At 40.8% G+C, this 19,730-nt stretch overlaps 1 protein-coding gene across 8 annotated transcripts in view; it reads left to right on the top strand.

Annotated features, from left to right (window-relative positions):
* Nucleotides 1-19,730, top strand: part of LOC122553525 (ena/VASP-like protein) — a 279,390-nt gene that overhangs the window by 87,659 nt on the left and 172,001 nt on the right. For 2 of the 8 annotated variants that reach the window (XM_043697428.1, XM_043697424.1), the window contains exon 2: nt 8,435-8,737. The exons of 3 other annotated variants lie outside the window; for them this stretch is intronic. In XM_043697428.1, the coding sequence (XP_043553363.1) occupies nt 8,706-8,737 (32 nt within the window). In that variant the 5' untranslated portion in view covers nt 8,435-8,705. Of the gene's footprint in view, nt 1-8,434; nt 8,738-14,473; nt 14,643-19,730 lie in introns of those variants that run through there. 3 more of the 8 variants (XM_043697430.1, XM_043697431.1, XM_043697426.1) reach the window with 3 other exon arrangements.

The raw sequence follows: 19,730 nt of genomic DNA, 5'->3' as shown, positions 1-19,730 counted from the left end.
CTTGGAGTGCAGGTTCATAGCTCCTTGAAAGTGGAGTCGCAGGTAGATAGGATAGTGAAGAAGGCGTTTGGTATGCTTTCCTTTATTGGTCAGAGTATTGAGTACAGGAGTTGGGAGGTCATGTTGCGGCTGTACAGGACATTGGTTAGGCCGCTGTTGGAGTATTGCGTGCAATTCTGGTCTCCTTCCTATCGGAAAGATGTTGTGAAACTTGGAAGGGTTCAGAAAAGATTTACAAGGATGTTGTCAGAGTTGGAGGATTTGAGCTACAGGGAGAGGCTGAACAGGCTGGGACTGTTTTCCCTGGGGCGTCGGAGACTGGGACCTTATGGAGGTTTACAAAATTATGAGGGGCATGGATTGGTCTTTTCCCTGGGATCGGGGGATCCAGAACTAGAGGGCATAGGTTTAGAGTGAGAGAGGAAAGATATAAAAGAGACCTCGGGGCAACTTTTTCATGCAGAGGGTGGTATGTGCATGGAATGAGCTGCCAGAGGATGTGGTGGAGGCTGGTATAATTGCAACATTTAAGAGGCATTTGGATGAGTATATGAATAGGAAGGGTTTGGAGGCATATGGGCCGGGTGCTGGCAGGTGGGAATAGATGGGTTGGGATATCTGGTCAGCGTGAACAGGTTGGACTGAAGGGTCTGTTTCCATGCTGTACATCTCTATGACTCTGTCACGTTTTCCAACATTGTATTCTATTTGTCAAGTTTTTGCCCACTTGCTTAATCTATTTATATTCTTTGCAGACTGTCTCATTCTCACCATCTGTTTTTCTGTCATCTGCAAACTTGGTTACAGTATGTTCACTTGCCTCATCCAAGTCATTCATATATATTGTAAAGGATTGTTACAGTTCAGTTGAGAAGGTGGTAGTGAGCTGCCTTTTAGAACCACTACAGTCCATGTACTGCAGGTAAATCCACAATGCTGATGCGATTTTGACACAACCCTCATAGGCAGTATACCTCTCTGATACTCTCATAGCCTTCTGCTTCTGAACTTTCTCCCCACTTACATCTGAGAAACTCAGGACTTGTCCACAGTCCTGATTGCTTAGTGGCTGCTAAAAACAATAGGTTGTCTATGAATGCCTCACTGTCTCTAAATGGTCCTGTTTCTTACCTCTTCTCTCTTGGTTGTAAAACACAAGTCACCAAACACTTTAGCAATTGTTTTCCCAGATGTCCTGCTGGTCATTCAGTTGAATTCACATGTCTTTTTTGTAAATGTTGTTTGAACTCAAGTGTTCAAAATAACTTTTGAGTTAAAAAATGAGTCAGATTTTCACAGAACTGATAAACTGATATTTTTTCCTCTAATTTAAACACAAGCTCCCAAATAATAACGTATATTGAAGGTTCAAAATAAACAAAAGGCATGCATTTACATCGTGCTTTCCATGACTTCTGATGCTCCAAAGTGCTCTCCAAAGTGATTTACAGCAAATGAAGCACTTTTGAAATATAGGAATATTTGTAATGTAAGAAAAGTGCTGCCAAATTGCACACAGCAAGCTCCAACAAGCAGCACTTTGATAGTGACCGGATAAAATCTATTTCTTTTCACAGTAATGTTGATAACTGATAAGTATTGACCAGAACACTCGGGATAACGCCCATCTTCTCCAAAATCATGCCAGGGACTCATTAATATCCATTGGAGAGAGCTTTACATGTCCCTGAAAGAGCAAAGGTGGACTTGCTTCAATCTGAAAGACCACTAATTTAAGAAATTCTGTTCAACAACCATACTGCAATTTGTTTCTTTCCATGTTGACACTGTAACATGTAATTAAAGTACTAAGTTACCTCATCAGTGGAATTAACTTGAAAACCTTTGCTTACATTCAGTATCCCTTTGTTTAAGAAAGCAATTGCACAATAAATTAGATTTTGCAGAAACAGGCTCTGCTGCATCACTGCATTGTGCACATACTGACAACTAAATATGATTGTTTCCTTCAAATTCACTATGTAACACAATATGTACATAAAATTGTAATAAATGAACAAATAAATGTAATATAAATATGTACTGTCTTAAAAAAATTGAAAACATTGTCTTGTCAACTTGGAACAAACCCATAACATGATGTGTTGAATGTTTGACCCAAGTTATTACAATTACACATCCTGCAATTGTAATTTTATAAAATTCTTTATTCAGTCCCGGGACATGGGTGTCACTGGCTGGCCAGCATTTATTGATTATCCCTAGTTGCCCAACATTTCAGCATTTTATACTTCTTGGCTTGGGTTTAATGAGATATATTTAAATTTAAATTTAGATTAGATTACAGTGTGGAAACAGGCCCTTCGGCTTAACAAGTCCACCCAGACCCATTCCCTACATTTACCCCTTCACCTAACACTATGGACAATTTACTTCACATAGTGAAGAAGGGCTTATGCCCGAAACGTCGATTCTCCTGTTCCCTGGATGCTGCCTGACCTGCTGCGCTTTTCCAGCAACACATTTCCAGCTCTGATCTCCAGCATCTGCAGACCTCACTTTCTCCTCCACTATGGACAATTTAGCATGGCCAATTCACCTAACCTGCACATTTTTGGATTGTGGGAGGAAACCGGAGCACCCGGAGGAAACCCACGCAGACACGGGGAGAATGTGCAAACTCCACACAGCATCTGCCTGAGGCAGGAATTGAACCCGGGTCTTTGGCGCTGTGAGGCCGCAGTGCTAACCACTGTGCCACCGTGCCGCCCCGGGTGGCACAGTGGTTAGCACTGCGGCCTCACTGGTAAGTAAGACATCACATCTGTTTCATAAACAGCTTCTTAGAGCGTTAGTTTCCTCTGCTCATAATCTTGCATGAGCAATGAAAATTGCAATTGGAAGTTTTGTTACTCTTCATTTTGTAATAGAGTTTGAATAGCTCAGGGCCATTCAATGTGCAGCTGAGTGAAAATACAAAGTCAACATGAAAGCAGCTGGCTTCAGAAAAGTCCTGGAGGGATTGTATTTAAGGAGTATGGATAAAAGTTCTGAATGCAAGCATGTGGGAATATGTAGATTTGCTGAGGTCCCACACAGACAGAAAATCAAGTTTCATCCACAGTACCTCAGTTGCAAAGTACACAATTTACTGATAATCTATTTCTGCAGTGAAAGTCTAGTTTAAATGTATTAATTTGAGAGATTGAGCACTTCAATCAACCTTGCAACATGATCTATAAAGTGTAATAGATGAACCAACAACTTTGGTTCCAGCCTGGTTCAAATAGGTTCCCTAAAGATTGGCATAAGTGAACAGCCATTCTTAATTTTTGTTTAACTTGGTCGCTTTCTGGAGACCTCGAGTGATGCTTGTCCTTTGTCCCTAGTTGCTGTTGCTAAGAACTCTACCAATTTTGTATTGTGTTTCTCACCTTGAAAGCACTTTGCATTCTTACTCGTATCTTCTGCAGACATTTAAACAGCACTTACTAGATACTTTAGATAAGAAACAGAAATTAATGTAGGAACCACCAAATGCAGGTGTTATTATACTTGGTCAGTCTGCATCCACCACTCCCTCGAGTCCCAAGTTTGGAGACTCCTCAGCATTTTTTAAAAAATTCTTTCATGGGATATGTGCATCGTTGGCAGGCCGGCATTTGATGCCTGTCATTAATTGCCCTTGGACCAGTGGTTCACTAGACCGTTTCAGACGGCAGTTGAGGGGCAATTATACAGCTGGAGTCTGAGTGACATGTTGACCAGACCTGGTAAATATGGCATATCTCATTCCTGAAAAGACATTGTCTAAAAACCTTATCAGATTCACCAATCAGTAATAGTTTCGTGGTCACAATTGCTGTGACTAGCTTTCAATTCTTTACTTCGTTAATCAATTTAAATTTCGCGAACTGCCGTGGTGGGATTTGAACCATGTGCCCAAAGGCTTAGGCAAAGCCTGTGGACGACAAGCCCTGTGACTCTAACCAGCTGTCATTCAGCAGTCCTGATCCATTGTAGTTCCATTTGTTAGAAAACCTACAGCTGACAGCAGGAACACGGGCTGCCCCTGAGAATGTTACAACAACATGAAGCATTTATATTGTTGAATCTGCCTCGGCTTTCCTAGTGACATGTGTTTCATCTAAATTTGTCTGCACTGAGCATGCTTGTTAATCAAATGACAGAAGCTACGTGTGGCCATTGTTTTGTCAACTGACAACAGTTTTTGAGAGTTTTTAAGCTGATAGGCTAATTTACATAAAGGATGTGATTTTGATGCTTATTTGTGCTTCGTTGTTCCTCGTATCAACCCTCAGGCCTACATACAAAAGTCAGGTTTACACTCAACTGGCTTTCCTCCACTCCAGGACTGAAATAAAAACACAGCCCTATGGAAACTACAGGGTCAAACCCATGTTTTACTTAGAACATAGAACTGTACAGCACAGGAACGGACCCTTTGACTCACTATGTTGTGCCAAATATGATGTCAAATTAAACCAATCCCTTCTGCCTGCCTGTGGTCCAATTCCATTCATTCCTTGTGTATCCATGTGCTTATCTAAAAGTCCCATAAACAACCCTATTGTATCTGCCTCCACCACCCCTGAACAGTGCGTTCCAGACTCCTATCACTCTGTAAAAAAAAAACTAGCCCCTCACAACTCCTTTAAACTTTCTCCCTCTCACCTTAAATGCATGCCCCGTAGTATTAGACATTTCAACTCTGGAGAAAAAGATTCCAACCGTCAACCCTATCTATGCATCTCATAATTGTTTAGACTTCTATGAAGTCTCCCCTCAGCCTCTGCCGCTCCAGAGAAATCAACTTGAATTTTTCTAGCCTCTCCTTATAGCTTAGACCCTCTACTCCAGAGAGCATCCTAGTAAACCAGGTAATGTGGTGACCAGAACTTAAAACAATACATTAAGTACAGCCTAACCAAAGTCTTTATAACATGCATGACATCCTGACTATAGTACTCAATTACCCAACCGATAAAGGCAAGCTTGCCATATGCCTTCTTTACCACCCTATTTACTTAAGTGGCCACTTTCAGGCAGCTAAGGACTTGAACCCCAAAATCCCTCTGTATACCAATGCTGTTCAGGTCCTGCCATTAACTGTATACTTTTCCTTAGCATTTGATTTCCCAAAGTGCAGCTCATCGCACTTACCTGCATTAAACTCCACCTGTCATTTCTCTGCCCATATCTGCAATTGAACTATATCCCTCTGTATACTTTGACAACCTTCTTCATCGAGTTGTATCATCTGAAAACTTACTAACCCACCCATCTACATTTCCATCCAAGTGATTTATATATATCACAAACAGCAGGGGTCCCAGTACAGATCCCTGAGGACACCTTGAGTCACAAACCTCCAGCCAGATAAACACTACCATTACTCTGTGCCTTCTATGGGCAAGCCAATTCTGAATGCACGCAGCCAAGTCATTGTGGATTCTTTGCATCTTCGGGATGAGCTGACCATGAGGAACCTTGTTGAAAGCCTTACTAAAATCTTGTGGACAACATCCACTCTTTATCCTCATTGGTCACCCTTGTCACCTCCTCGAAAACTTCAATCAAGTTAGTAAGACATGACCAATCCCGCACAAAGCCATGCTGACTTTCCCTAATTAGGCCATGCTTTTCCAAATGCACATACATCCTATCCCTAGGATTTCTCTCCATTAGCTTCCCATGTTAAATACTTCTCCATGTTAAGTACACTGGAGCGCCAATATACTGGTTATATTACCAATAATGTGGTTGGAAAGATTAGTCCAGATGTTTCCACTGACTTTTATTGTTTAGTAACAGAAAATCCTCAGCAATTACTGCGGTTAAGTTTTTGGAATAGTAATAACATCCAATTCTCACTGAGGCAAATAAGCTTGAAGTGTTGGTGAAAGATGAGTTGTTCTACAAAGCCTGTTCTTCCAATACAATGGAATACAGTAGCCAAATTTGTCGATGGTGCAAATCAAACCCAGTCTGGTTCAATGAAACTTGAAGCTAGTCAACTGGTCTTCTACACATGAACAGAAATTGCTGGAAAATCTCACTTGGTTTATCAACGCCAGTGGAGAGAAAGCAGAATTATTGTTTCAAATCCAGTGAATCTTCTTTGGGTGAGAGGAGCAGAATCTCTTCAAGATGGGCATACCTGGAAGAGATGTAGTGAATTAATCACCAAAAAAAAACTGTGGATGCTGGATACCTGAAACAAAAACAGAAATTGCTGGAAAAACTCAGCAGGTCTGGCAGCAGCTGTGGAGTAAAAGCAATGTTAAACTGGATCTTCTGCTTTGTGCATCAGACATATGTTCCAATATCAGTGTGCTTTCTACAAGTCCACAACTTGAGTAAGACTATAGAATTAATAACACTTGTTCATAACAACTTGACTGAAAACACCAAATAGCAGGTCTGTCAAGCCAGCATCTTCAGCCCACTCCTCAGCATGTAGTCCTGAACTTTGAACTTTGCAACATTCAGTCAAGGTCAGTTCCCTGTTCTGGCCAAACAATGCTTACTCTTCCACAAACCATCATTTCATGAGTCTGAAGGCTGCCAATAATGTTTTCAGTAACTACATTCCAATAACACATGGTAACTTAAAACATCCGGTTCACTAATTTATTTCATTTTCACACTATTGAACTCTCCAAAATAGCATTATCATCCTGACCCTGTCACTTGGAAACAGGAGTTCTGGTGCACAATAAACTACCAGTGTATCTGAAACATTCTTTAGGCTATTTGACTACATTTCACTTGCAAATGATAATTCAGTTTAGTTTCAATGCACACAGCAACTGTCAAAGTCACCTTTCTTAATAGTCTATGTTAAAGTATTTTTTGTTGTATCCAGCTTTATGCCATATAATATGCAGAATAAGAAATAAATATGCATAAAAGCTGATTCATTAAAAAAAACTGCATTTTTATAAATACCTATAAGCTCCCTTTATTTCCTCCAAAAATTTTACAGCTAACAAGTTATTGATTAATCGGCTTTAGTGTCATTGGTGGCAGGATTGACTAGGTCATCAAAAGAGAAAATGAGGTCTGCAGATGCTGGAGATCAGAGATGGAAATGTGTTGCTGAAGAAGCGCAGCAGGTCATCAAAAGAACATCCTGCAATGGATTTTAATTTATCTGAAAAACATCGCCTCTGAAATTACAGTACTTCCGAAATACTGCATTGACTTCTCAGCCCTTTAGTAAGTGAGCTTATGACCATCTGAGGCCAGAGTGCTATCAGCTGAGCCAACCTGCTGGTATTATTGCCAATCCAGAGATGCAGGTAATGTTCAAATCCTGCCATGGTACATACTGGAATTTGAATTCAGTAAAGATCTGGCTTTAAGAGTCTACTGACCATGAATTGATTGTTGAGGAAAGACCTATCTGGTTCACTAATGATCTTTAGGGAAGGAAATTGCTCTCCTTAGCTGGTCTGGCCTACGTGTGACTCGAGACCCACAGCAATATGGTTCACTTTGAACTACCCTCTGGGCAACAAATGCTGACCTAGCCAGTGATGCCCTCATCCTGTAAATGAATTTTAAAATGTGAGCACTCATGTTGCATTTCAATGTTCAATGTTCCTTTATGAACTTCCCACCTCTCACTTACCTGTGCTTACTAAGTTGGAATCGCTGCCTCACAGCTTTAAACACAGATTTGCCTGGTTACTGTCTTGTATGGGGACATTATATATTGAAAAGGTAGAGAAGAAAGGTAGACAAGAGAAAGCACCAGAAAATAATGTCATCACTGTCTGCTGTTTCAGGGCTGCGCTGTTAACTCTGGTCACTTTCTGTAGGCTTTCTATAAAGCATAAAGTATTTGTTCTAATACTAAGTTTAATAATAAAAACTAAGATTAAATAACTAAACAAATTGAGATTTAGTAATAACTGAGGTTACTGCATGGTCTTTGGGGTAGAATTCCTGGTGATGTTTAACGCCAAATCGGATTTTTTTTGGTTTTTTGTCCTTGTCTGTCAGAAATCTGTTTGTCACACATTATTTCCCTTAAGCTTCTACTTAATGTACTCTAATTATAATTAAAATCTTCGAAAAGCAATTACTCCATCCCTGAGAAAACAGTGATCTTTCCCCAAATGCTCAACATCCAGAAGGAAACAAAAAAGCTACATTTTATGAGAACACTAAACAACACATTACAATGTTTTTAAATGACTGTTTATATTTTGAATTTTATTTTAGAATTAATGTCAAGCATTGGTTTTATGGTTGCCAGAAGTATAAAGGCGATTATTTGTGCAAAAACCCTGGCTTGCTTTTGCACCAACAGCAGCAATCATTGTCATTATTCACTTTTAAGAGTTTTTCCTTCCGCATGTATTAGTCAGGTCTGCCAATGTTAGATCCATTCAAAATTATGTCTGCACTCAAAAATAAAATTCAGTTTTTATTTTTATCCCAGCTGGCACTGACAGTCTTGTGAATTGCGGCCATATTCCATACAGACAGCAGGAGTCTTGCCCTTCAGCACGACAGTTGGCAAGAGTCCCTCATCACCTCCGTTGGGGAAGGCTTTCTTAATACAGTGGTGAGTGAGAGGCAGGCCTTCCCCACATTCAGGGAATTCCGAGGCTGAAATCCTGACCTGCTCCCCAAGATCTCCTCGTCAATTAGAGGCTGACAACTGTGCTTTGCAGATAATGCCATCAGGACAGCAGTGGTAGATACCAGCAATGCACTCACCAGAGGCTGAAAATTGTCAAAGGTCAGTAAAGATGGGTTTGCAAGGGAAGGGATCAGCAATAACAATGCTGGGACCTTTGCTTAGGTAATGAATGTCTTTGAAAGAGGGACCTATACCTCTAAATCTGAAATTTAGGTTTGCATTTCAGGTCACTACTGGCTAGTCCCCTGGGTCACAGCTGGTCAAGCAGCAGTGAAATAAGGGCCTAAATTGAAATTAATTACCCATTTAAGACTTTCAGTTGATTCAGAGGCAGAAAGGCTTTCCATCCAACAACTTCCTGTTTAATTAAACACCCTAAACTGTCCTGGATGGAAGGGCATTGAATCCTACCCACAGAACCAGAAGGAGGCAATAACTCAAATCCATTGTACCAAATCATGAAATTAACAACTTTAATGGACAAACAAAATTTTCACCTGGTTCAGGCAAAAGAGTATCGCTGTACAGCTGGAGAATACAATGGGCTGAGTGGATCCTTCTGCCCCATAACAATCTGGTGATCTTGTGGTAGTATCTGGATATTTGATTATTAGTGAAGCTTGAGTTTTCAGGAAAAAACTATTTGGAGATTGTTGAATAAGAAATTCCTGACCCAGTTGCCAACTTTGCAGCTCGCACTCAAACAATGACTTGTAACTTGTCCAGAGCTGAAAAATTAAAGGACCCAATGAACTCTCATGACATCAGGTCAGGCATTTGCAAGAAAACCTTCAGCTGATTTGTCATGTACCTCACTGCTCTGCCCCAAACGCACCACCATGTGATGCTCCGTGTTGAAAACCAGGAGGAACCTCTGAGGATGGCAAGGGCACAGAATGTACACTATGCGTAGCCTTCAGTGTCAAAAAGTGTGGCGCTGGAAAAGCATAGCCAGTCAGGGAGCATCTGAGGAGCAGGAGAGACGACGTTTCAAGCATAAGCTCTTCATCAGGACTGTAGGGGGAGATTCTAAAGGGGCTGAGAGATAAATGGGAGGGGGAATGGGATTGGGGGAATGTGATAGGTAGATGAAGGTGGGAGATGATGGTGATAGGTCGGAGCAGAGGGTGGAATGGATAGGTGGGAAGGATGATGGACAGATAGGACTGCTCAAGAGGATGGTGCCAAATTGGAGGGTTGGATCTGGGATAAATGGCAATGGCAATGAAACTGGTGAAATTGACATTGATTCTGTGTAGTTGGAGGGTCCCAAGGTGGAAGGTGACGTGCTCTTCTAGTAGTCGTTAGATGGCCAGGATTTGGTGGTAGAGGAGGCCCAGGATTTGCATGTTCTTGGCGGAGTGGGAGGATGAGTTGAAGTTGTCGGCTACAGGGCGGTGGGGTTGTTTAGTGCATGTGTACTGGATAAGTTCTCTGAAAAGTTTTGCAAGTTGGTGTCCTGTCTCCCCCGTTAGATTAGACCATGTAGAGAGTAATGGTCACAGTTGATGAGGTATTTGGATGTGCAGGAAAATCTCTGCTGGATGTGGAAGGATCCTTTAGGGCATTGGATGGAGGTGAGGGGGGAGGCGTTGGTGCAGGTTTTACACCTCTTGTGGTGGCAGGAGAAAGTGCTGGGAATTGAGGGTGGGTTGATGGAGACATGTTTTTAATGAGGGACTAGCGGAGGAAATGGTCTTTACGGAATGTTGAAAGGGATAGGGAGGGAAATATCTCTGGTGGTGGAGTCTGATTGTAATTAGTGGAAATGGCGGAGGATGATTCATTTTATCGGGAGATTGGTGGAGTGGAAGGTGAGGATCAGGTGGGGTACAAGGGTGGAGATGCAGGAAGCGGAGGAGATCCAGCGCATCTTTCAGCATTCTGCAGAGACCATTCCCTCCGCGACTCTATCATTAGGTCCATCACCACTCCACCCTCCACTCCAGGCATTTTGCCTTACCACCACAAGAGATGCTATCAAGCAACGGGATCAACCCTGATTCAACGGACAGTGCAGAAGGGCATGCGAGGAGCAGCACCAGGACTACCGAAAAATGAGGTGTTAATCTGCGGAATGATAAAACAGGACTACTTTCATGCCAAACACCATAAACAGCAAGGGGTAGATACAGCCATGTGATTGCACAACCAACAGATAAGATCTAAAGTCTGTAGTCCTGCTACATCCAATTGTTAATGGTAGCTGACAATTACTGAAGGAGGAACTTCCACTAACTCCTCCATCCTCAAGGATGGAGGGCCCAGCATTTTGGTGCAAAACAGGAGGCTAAAATCTTTCCTCATTGTTCAGTTCCAGTTTCGCCCAGGATACCCAAATCCTGACCTCATTACAACCTTAGTCCAACATGGATAAAAGAGCTGGATTCCAGAGGGAAGTGAGAGTGACTGCCCTTAACATCCAGGCCACATTTGACAAAGTATACAGCAAGAAGCTCTAGTAAAGCAGGGGCCAATGGGAGCCGGGTTGGGGGGAATCATACCTACCAAAAAGGAAGGTGGTGTCGCAGTTTGAGGTTAGTCATTTCAGCTCCAGAATATCTCGGCAAGAGTTCCTCAGGGTAGATATTTAATCATCCTGTTCAGGGATCTTATTGCACAAATCACCTTATGGATAGACAATGAATGCTGGCTTAGCCAGCAATGACAGGCAGCACCCTAGGAACAGGAAAATCGATATTTCAGGCAAAAGCCCTTCATCAGGAATACCCGCATCCCATGAATAAATACAAAATAAAATCACATGAAGATCCATCTTTAGGATGATTTGGAGGTGCTGGTATTGGACTGTGGTGTACAAAGTTAAACATTACACAACACCAGGTTATAGTCCAGCAGGTTTATTTGGAAGCACTAGTGGTTGTGGAGTATATCTTTAGGATGGCAGGTTACCCTCCTGAAGTTAGTTATTTTGTGGTGGCAATCTGGCAGATATCACAGTTATTTTCTTGACATTAGGCTATTTTAAGATTTATTGAGTTGATTTCATAACCTGCTGTGGCGGGATTTGAACTTGCAGTTTCTGAATTGCATGTACAATACCATATAACAATCAGCAATCATATTTACACCATATTTCAAAGAAAACTAGGAGTTTATTAATTGACTATATAGATGGTAACATGAGACAATAGAGTAAAGCACAAGAAATGACATGTGTGAATATAACCCAGTTGCCTGAGTGACCCAGGGTATAGTTTGTCCTACTAGCAATGTTTGCAGCTAAAGTAGCAGACCTTCCCTTCTGTCTGAAGAAGCCTTTTCCCCTGACCCCCATAAAATACCAACATATATCCAGCATGTCCTGCCAGAAAAGAAATGTGAGCTAAAGTTAAGCTCTGAAGGTATTCAAGTCAATGTTAAGACTAGAAGGTTCCGATCACCTAATTGAAAGGTAAGTCTTTATTTCTCAAACTTCCATTAAGCTGAAATGGAATAAAGACGGGGGCCAGAATGGTAGTGGCAAGTAAAACATGAGGTTGAGGTATTTCAGAAAAACATCACTGAACATACTGAGAACAAAATCTCTATTTTAAAGCAAGAGATAGCACTGCAATGATCAATGAAGCAGAAAAAAGATGTTAGGGAGGGTTCTTGAGTAGCAAAGAATGGGTAGAACATTAGATCCGTTGGGGTTTTCCAGTTCAGAACTACCTCACCAACCATCCTGTGTTTCTGTTCCTCTGTTATTCACATGTCCTAGCTTTATTAAACCCTTTCCAGTATTACTTTCTTTCCTGGTGCAGCAATCACATAACCTACTCCTCTTTTTAAAAAACTTTTAAACCTTTTACAGACAAATCAATCTCTTTATTGTCTCTGATGTGAGTGTGTAATTTTTCTTCCCTTCTTTGTTTCCCTTTTCAATTTTTTTTTGGTCTGTTATCCTCCTCTAACAAAAAGGATGTGTGTGAAATCTTTAAATATTTGTGCTGTCCATTGATGCTAACAGGTCTGCTGAGTTTTTTTTTTCAGAAAAATGTGTTTTTTGTTTCAAATCCAAGGTTGTCTGAGATCACAATTCTTTTTGGTCTTTGCTAAGAGTATAACCATTTTGCTAACTCTACACTTCACTCCGCAGCAAGAGCCAGAACATTGCCTTATACCTTAGATCTTGGCAGAGTTTTACTGTCAACATTGTTGTAAAGTTTTTCTATGCTGTGTTTGGATACTAACAGGTACTGGCATTCACACAGAGGAGAAACTATACTTAAAATGCCAAACTAGTTGTTTTAAAGTCATTACTCTGCAATTTTGTAATTGGTTTTTGGCAACATTTCGGTTACTGCTTTCCACTGATTTTGCAATAGATAATTGAAAGCACCACATTGGAATTAAGGGAACTATTATATGCTGCCATATATTGCATTTCAACACAGGTTATACCACAGAGTATTATGTAAGCTTTAATAATTTTGCCCTTTGGAATGTCGCTTAGTGGAGGGATGAAGGTGGAAAGTCTGATTGGTCGCAGGTCTTGTCTTCAACGCAGATACAGCTGCTCACATTTGTAATGACCTTCGACATTATGAAGATGTCTAGGACTGAGCAATCATAAATGTATGTTGGATGTGAACCCTTATACATAATTGACTGAAGTAGTATCTTTCATCTAAATGGTGACATAAAGAATCCCTGCTTCTGTTTGTCTTGGAAATGTAATCACTTATGTGGACATCTGCATCTCTGAAAATGTTGCACTCTTTTTTGAAAATTAGTGGAAAATGTAAATGTAGGGAATAATAATGCAAAAATTGAGAAATATAATCATTGGGGAATTTTTTCCCTTTCAGTTGGCAGCAAGTGAGGTGGCAAGTAGGGGAAATAATTGGGTGAGTTTGTATAAGAGATATATTCCCCCTTCTCACTATCTGACCAATTAAGTTCTGAGCAAAAGGGTCCATTGGGCACTTTCTCAATGTGCTGTCAATTAAAGCCCTTTAGTAGTCAATTAGTGGCTACAGATACACTTCAACTTGCCCTCTCACTCATTACCTGCCTCCCCTGCAGGTGAGAAAAGTGGCTACCCAGAGGGAAAAAAACCCAATAAACTAGTGAATGAGACATGCTGGTGCAAGTTAGCTTATATACATTAATGGAGGTCCAGTATGATCATACATTCATTTCAAAGCATTACCATTTGATAAAATGGTTTTCTGTTGAATGGATTGGTCTGGGTTACCATCTTTGTTGAAATTCAGGAGTGTGTGGAAGCAACCCCATTGCTCTTTCATCTAAATGCGGTAAACCCCTTTTACCCACATGGGACCCCCAAGACAAGCAGTTTTTAAAAAAACCCTACCTTTCCTCCACTGGATCCAACAACAAGTAGCCCTTGATGCAAGCTGGACCCAGACCCTCTTATTGGTCAGCAGCTTATGGCTAGCCAGGACACCAGTGACATGGCCTTTGATAGCCACAAAACCTGCCTCTGCTCTGCCTGTCAGCTCCTAATGAGCTGATTGCCATGTGATGAAGCAAGTTATCTTGTCAGTGGAGTGTTAATTGCTCATTGCCACACATAGAAAGAAGTTTGGAAAATTATGCCACAATCTATCATTAATTAATGAAAATTGCCTAATGGTATATTTAATAACCACTTTCATAACTCATGAATCATAGTCAATAGTTGTGTGGGCGAATCCCATTTACTAAAGATTACTGTGATTTGAATTATAAGTCTATATCATCAGATGCCTGGTTACTCAAACCAACGAAGGATTGAAGAGTTTCTTTTCCTTTTCTTTTACCTCAATGAGGTTTTTGCTTTTCAACTTCCTGTCTAACTTCCTGTTAATGTTTTCTTATACTTCCTATATCCTGCTTGATTGTTTGACTTTTCAAAGCAGAAAAATCATACCTCTAAACTGGAACAAAATAAGTAGAATATTTTGTTGGATGCTGTGTGTGATACTATTTTGATCCTACTGACAGTTGCTGCAATATTAAAAGAAAATCTGCCTGCATAGATTATGCCAGCTGGGTGAGTAAATTCTCACACATTTATTACTTTTATTATGGCTATATTGATTTAATCTCTCAGAACACAATCCTCTGTTGTGGCAGATTCAGCACAAATGCAGGTTATTAAGGACGTAATGTTTAACGGTGTTTATATAAATGTTTAAAACCAAGCATATAAGTGATCCATTTCTTCTCCTAGCCAATGTCTGTGAGACTTTACTACTATTGTAGAATTTGCTTCAGAGTTTGACATTTAGTGTTAGGAAACACTTCTTCACCATTCTGAGGCCGCAGTAGTGGGTTTCTGGCTGACGTTGCACAATTATCAGGTAACTAAATGCCTGAACAACTGTTTGTTGGGTGCAGCAACATGCAAGACACAAACTCGAAATTCAGTTGTTCATGCCCATGAAAGGGATAATCCTCTGCTTATAACTAGATTCGAAATATGTACTTAGTGCAGTGAAGTATTCATTTTGTGGGTCCAAAGGATGCTTTGTATTGCAAAAAAACATGCTGTTAATCATATATTTTGCTTAGTTGGAGTAATTTGGTAAAAATGTATGTGAATGTGCTGCATGTAATTATTTTTCAACATTGCAGTGGTTTCCCACTGGTAATAATATTGTTAGGAAGTGGTTTGCTGTCGAGCAGGATTTACTTGAGGAAGCAGTATTTTCCATTACAGCCAAAACAGTTTTGTGTTTAATTGCAATATTTGGGCAGCAAATCATCCCTGGAAGCTGACAATTTTTAGGTGTATGGAGTGGCAGACTGAAACAGGTGTCAGATATATTAAATATGCAACATTGGGACCCACTTTAGTAGGTGACACCCATACAATTTTTTGTACACGAGTGAATGGGCTTTGCACTTACATCGTTGTTACATTGATGACTGTGAACTCCGACTAATTACACTGAAAACCAGACATGCTGAAGATCACACTCATCAATGTAACGGTGGAAGGGTTGGGGTACAGTCGGCTTGTCTCTACACTGGGGAGACCAAAGTAAACTCCGGGAAAGGCTCACTGAGCATCACAGCCGGGTCTGCAAGAGCCAACCGGACCTCCCAGTCACCGGCCATTTAAATTCCCCCAACACTTCCTTTCCAACATGACTATCCTTGGCTTCCTCTTTTGCTGAAACAAACCACTGCTCCTATTGGAGGAACAACAACTTATCTTCCGCCTAGGCACCCTATAGCCTGGAGGACTCAACATTGAGTTCTCCAATTTCGAATAGCCTCCCTCCCCAGCCCCTCCCCATCCCTTCCACTCCTCCCTGCATCTACCGGATTCATTCCTCCTATTGACCAACCAGGTTGTACCCTCTACCTGTCTTCACTTATCCCCACTTCACCACCCTGCCCCCGCCATCCCCTTTATCTGCAGCTCCCTCCAAATCCATCCCCAATCTTGCAGAAGCGTTACACCCGAAACGTTGACTTCTCCACCTCCTGTTGCCTCCTGGCTTACTGTGTTCTTCCAGCCTCCAGCCTTTTCTTTCCAGTATGTCAGGTAGACACACCATTGTTCTACCATTCTCATATTCCGATTACTTAATCTGAACTAACAACATCCTTCCTCTGCCAGCGCTCTACACTCAATCCCATCCCCCAACAATAAAAGCTGTCCCCTCCCCGCCAATTCAGCTCTGATGAAGAATCATCTAGACTGGAAACATTAGCTTGCTCTCTCTCTACATATGCTGCCTGGCCCACTGTGATCGCCAGCATTTGTTGTTTTTGGTACAGATTCCAACATCTGTAGTAATTTGTTCCACCTAATTACAGCCAGTCTTGAGCAGCTCAATTTTTTTTTAATATAAAGGAAGGCTCAGCCCGCTTTAAAAGACCAGGTTAGAGGCAAGGAATTTTGCAGCAAGTAACTCTTCTTCACTCCCCAATACCTGTCCACAATAGACAAGGCACAAATCAGGAGTTTATGGAATTCTTGTCAGGGTAAGACCAGTTTCAACAACAACACTCAACAAACCTGACACCATCCAGGAAAAAGTAGTTGATTCGTACCCCATCCACGACCTTCAACACTCTCTCCCTTCACCTCTGATGCACAATGACAGCAGTATGTACTATCTACAAGATGCACTGCGGTAAATTACCAAGTCTGCTTTGGCAGTACCTTCCAAACCCATAAACCCTACCACTTAGAAAAACAAGGGGCACCTGCAAGTTCCTCTCTGAGCTACACACAATCCTGACTTGGATTTGTATTGCTGTGATACTGGGTCACATTCCTAGGCATCCCTCCATTAGAGCATCATGGAGGTACTTACATCCCAAGGACTGCGGTAGTACATGAAGCAGCCTGCCACCACCTTCCTGAGGGGTATTAAGGATGGGTAATAAATACTGGCCCAGCCAGTAACACCCACATTCTATGAGCAAGTAATAACAAAAGGGCGTGAGTATTTTCAAAGTAGAACTTCTGTTGGGCTAGTTCTTAGTTCCTCCTGCATCTATTAAACTGGCTATGCCTGCATTCATCTTGTCAACAAAGATAGCTAGAATTCAACAGACCCTGAACCAACAGGCAATATCAGAAAGCTCCATTCATGTTTACTATTGCTTTTTAAATTCATTTTTTAATTCATTTAATTGATACTGAATTTGCATTAGATGAGTCAATTGGTCCACTGATTTGTTGCTGCTTTTGCATTTTTCAGTGTGAGAGTAGTGAAATAGTGCACAGAGGCTGGTATCCTGTCACCAAGTCGCCCTTTATTTACATGTACACAGTATATGAGCAGCCAGCTCAGCACCCGTTCTCTGAATGAGGAGACTGTCTGAACCTCCTGTTTATTTTTTAAAATTTTTTCTGAAATAACTCCAGAGGCTGATATCCCATCACCAAGTCACCCTTTATTTGCACGTGTTGTATCCTTGACACTGATCCAGCTCCCTCAGAGCCAGCTGTCAGAGTGAACAGAATCCCTGACACTCCCGTTTATTTTTTTTCTTCTTTTGTTTTCTCTTTATAAATTTTTTTCTTACACTGATCCAGCTCCCTCGGAGCCAGCTCTCAGAGTGACCTCCTGTTTATATATGCCAGCCAGGGCTCGCTGATTGGCCCAGGTTAACAGCCGCATTCCAGGGTATCATAGTCAATAAGATCCATCTGGCCCATATTCCAATCACAACAAGGAGATATTTCAGCATCACCCATGCCAGCTCACTCGTGACTGTTGTCGTTCAAGGCCCTAATAATAAAGTTATTTCTGAAAGGTCCACTAGTAGTGGTGGACTGACACCATGAGACTGATATTCAATGCACTCTGTCTGGTATAATTAAGGTGACAATACCTCAAAACTTAGGGCTGACCTTACAATCTGTTTAGGCTCATGATTCACTGCTGCCATCTTAAACTAGACCTTGGGATGGGCAGCCTAGGAACCTGCCTGTTTCTCATGGGAAACACATTACTGTGAACAAATTAGAATTCTACAATGTACATAGAATGAGAAAGCAATTTCAAGGTATTAACTACAACAGCTGGTGTTTATGTAGTGTCTTTAATAAAACAAAATCTCTCAAGTTGTTTCACAAGAGTATTATAAAGCAGAATTTGACAATGAGCTATATAAGTCAATATTAGTGCAGGTGTCTCAAAGCTTGTCATAAAGGTAGATTTTAAATGTTGTCTTAAAGGAAGAAAACAAGTTAGAGAAGCAGAGGCTTGGACAGAGAATTACAGAACTCAGAGCCTAGGAAACTGAAAGCTTGGCCATCACCAGTGGAATAATTCAAATTAGCAGTAAACAAGAAGTCAGAACTTTCTAAACATCAACTTTTAAAGGGGTGACTACTGTTCCCTCCTTTATCTCCTCTGCTGTCCAGCTCCCTGTTGTACCTTGTTCCAAAAACCAGTTTATGAACCTCAGTCACACTCTGTCTGTGGTAATCATATCATTCCTTAGATAAAGAAACCACAGTACTCCAGGTGTGGTCTCCTAGATCCTGAATTACTTATACTCTAATCTCTATGTAAAAAAGGCTAACACAGCATTTATTTTCCTAATTGTTTGCCATTACTTGCATATTAACCATTATGATTCATATGTAAAGACGCCCAGATTCCTATGAAAACTGAAACTTCTCAGGTTCTCATTATTTTTTTAAAAATCTGCTTTTCTATTTAAAGTTGATAACTATGCATTTCTACATATTATTTCCTATCCCCCATTTTCTAGGTTACTCAATTTATTTCCTCTTGTAGACTTCTTGCGCTGTCCTTACAGTTCAATCCCCACTTAACTTTGTATCATCATCAACCTGTATATGTTGTACTCAATCCCCTGTCTATTGTAAATGGCTGAGGCCCAAATGCTGATCCTTACAGTATCCAACTAATTATCCCTTCAAACAACAAACCATTTTTTCCTTCTCTTTTTTGTATATTATTAACCAATCCTTAGTTTATGTGAATATATTACTCCAATCCTGTGAGCCTTAATCTTATATAATAATGTGTATCAAATGCCTTTTAAAATCCAAATAAACTATGTCTACTGCTGCTCTCTCTTTCCTGTGCTGCTGACTACAGCCTCAAGAAACTAATCCAGATTATTTCATAATAGATTGGTGCATTTTCCCTGCTACTGATGTTAGCTGAATTAGCTAATGGCCCTCTGTTTTTATTTTCCTTTCTTGAACAGCAAGCACACTTCTATAACCTTCAAGTCTATGCTGACCATTCTAGAATCTGTTGACCAACCTCCCTCTCAGACCTATATAGTTGCTTTGTTCAGATTTAAGACCATAGCTTCTGAATTAACTAATTCATTTTCTAACACAATATAACATTTCATTATATCATTATCACATTTCTCCAGAGGCTACTTTTACTACACAGTAATTAATTTCTCCTGTTCTCATTGGGGACTACTAGACTAAATTAACCTGTTCCCTCATTAATTCATTGACATATTGATCTAAAAGTTATCTTGAATACATTCTATGAACGTGTCTTCCACATTATTGCTGGATAATTGGTTTGTCTGGCATACGTTGACGATTATATAGATTCCTAGCCTCTCTGTGGCTCCTTGCTGCTCCTTTTGTGCGTTTGTTTGCTGGAGTCAG

The sequence above is a fragment of the Chiloscyllium plagiosum genome, chromosome 10 (genome assembly GCF_004010195.1).
Source record: "Chiloscyllium plagiosum isolate BGI_BamShark_2017 chromosome 10, ASM401019v2, whole genome shotgun sequence".
In the NCBI taxonomy this organism is placed as follows: Eukaryota; Metazoa; Chordata; class Chondrichthyes; order Orectolobiformes; family Hemiscylliidae; genus Chiloscyllium; species Chiloscyllium plagiosum.
This window is presented reverse-complemented; position numbering and strand designations above follow the sequence as displayed.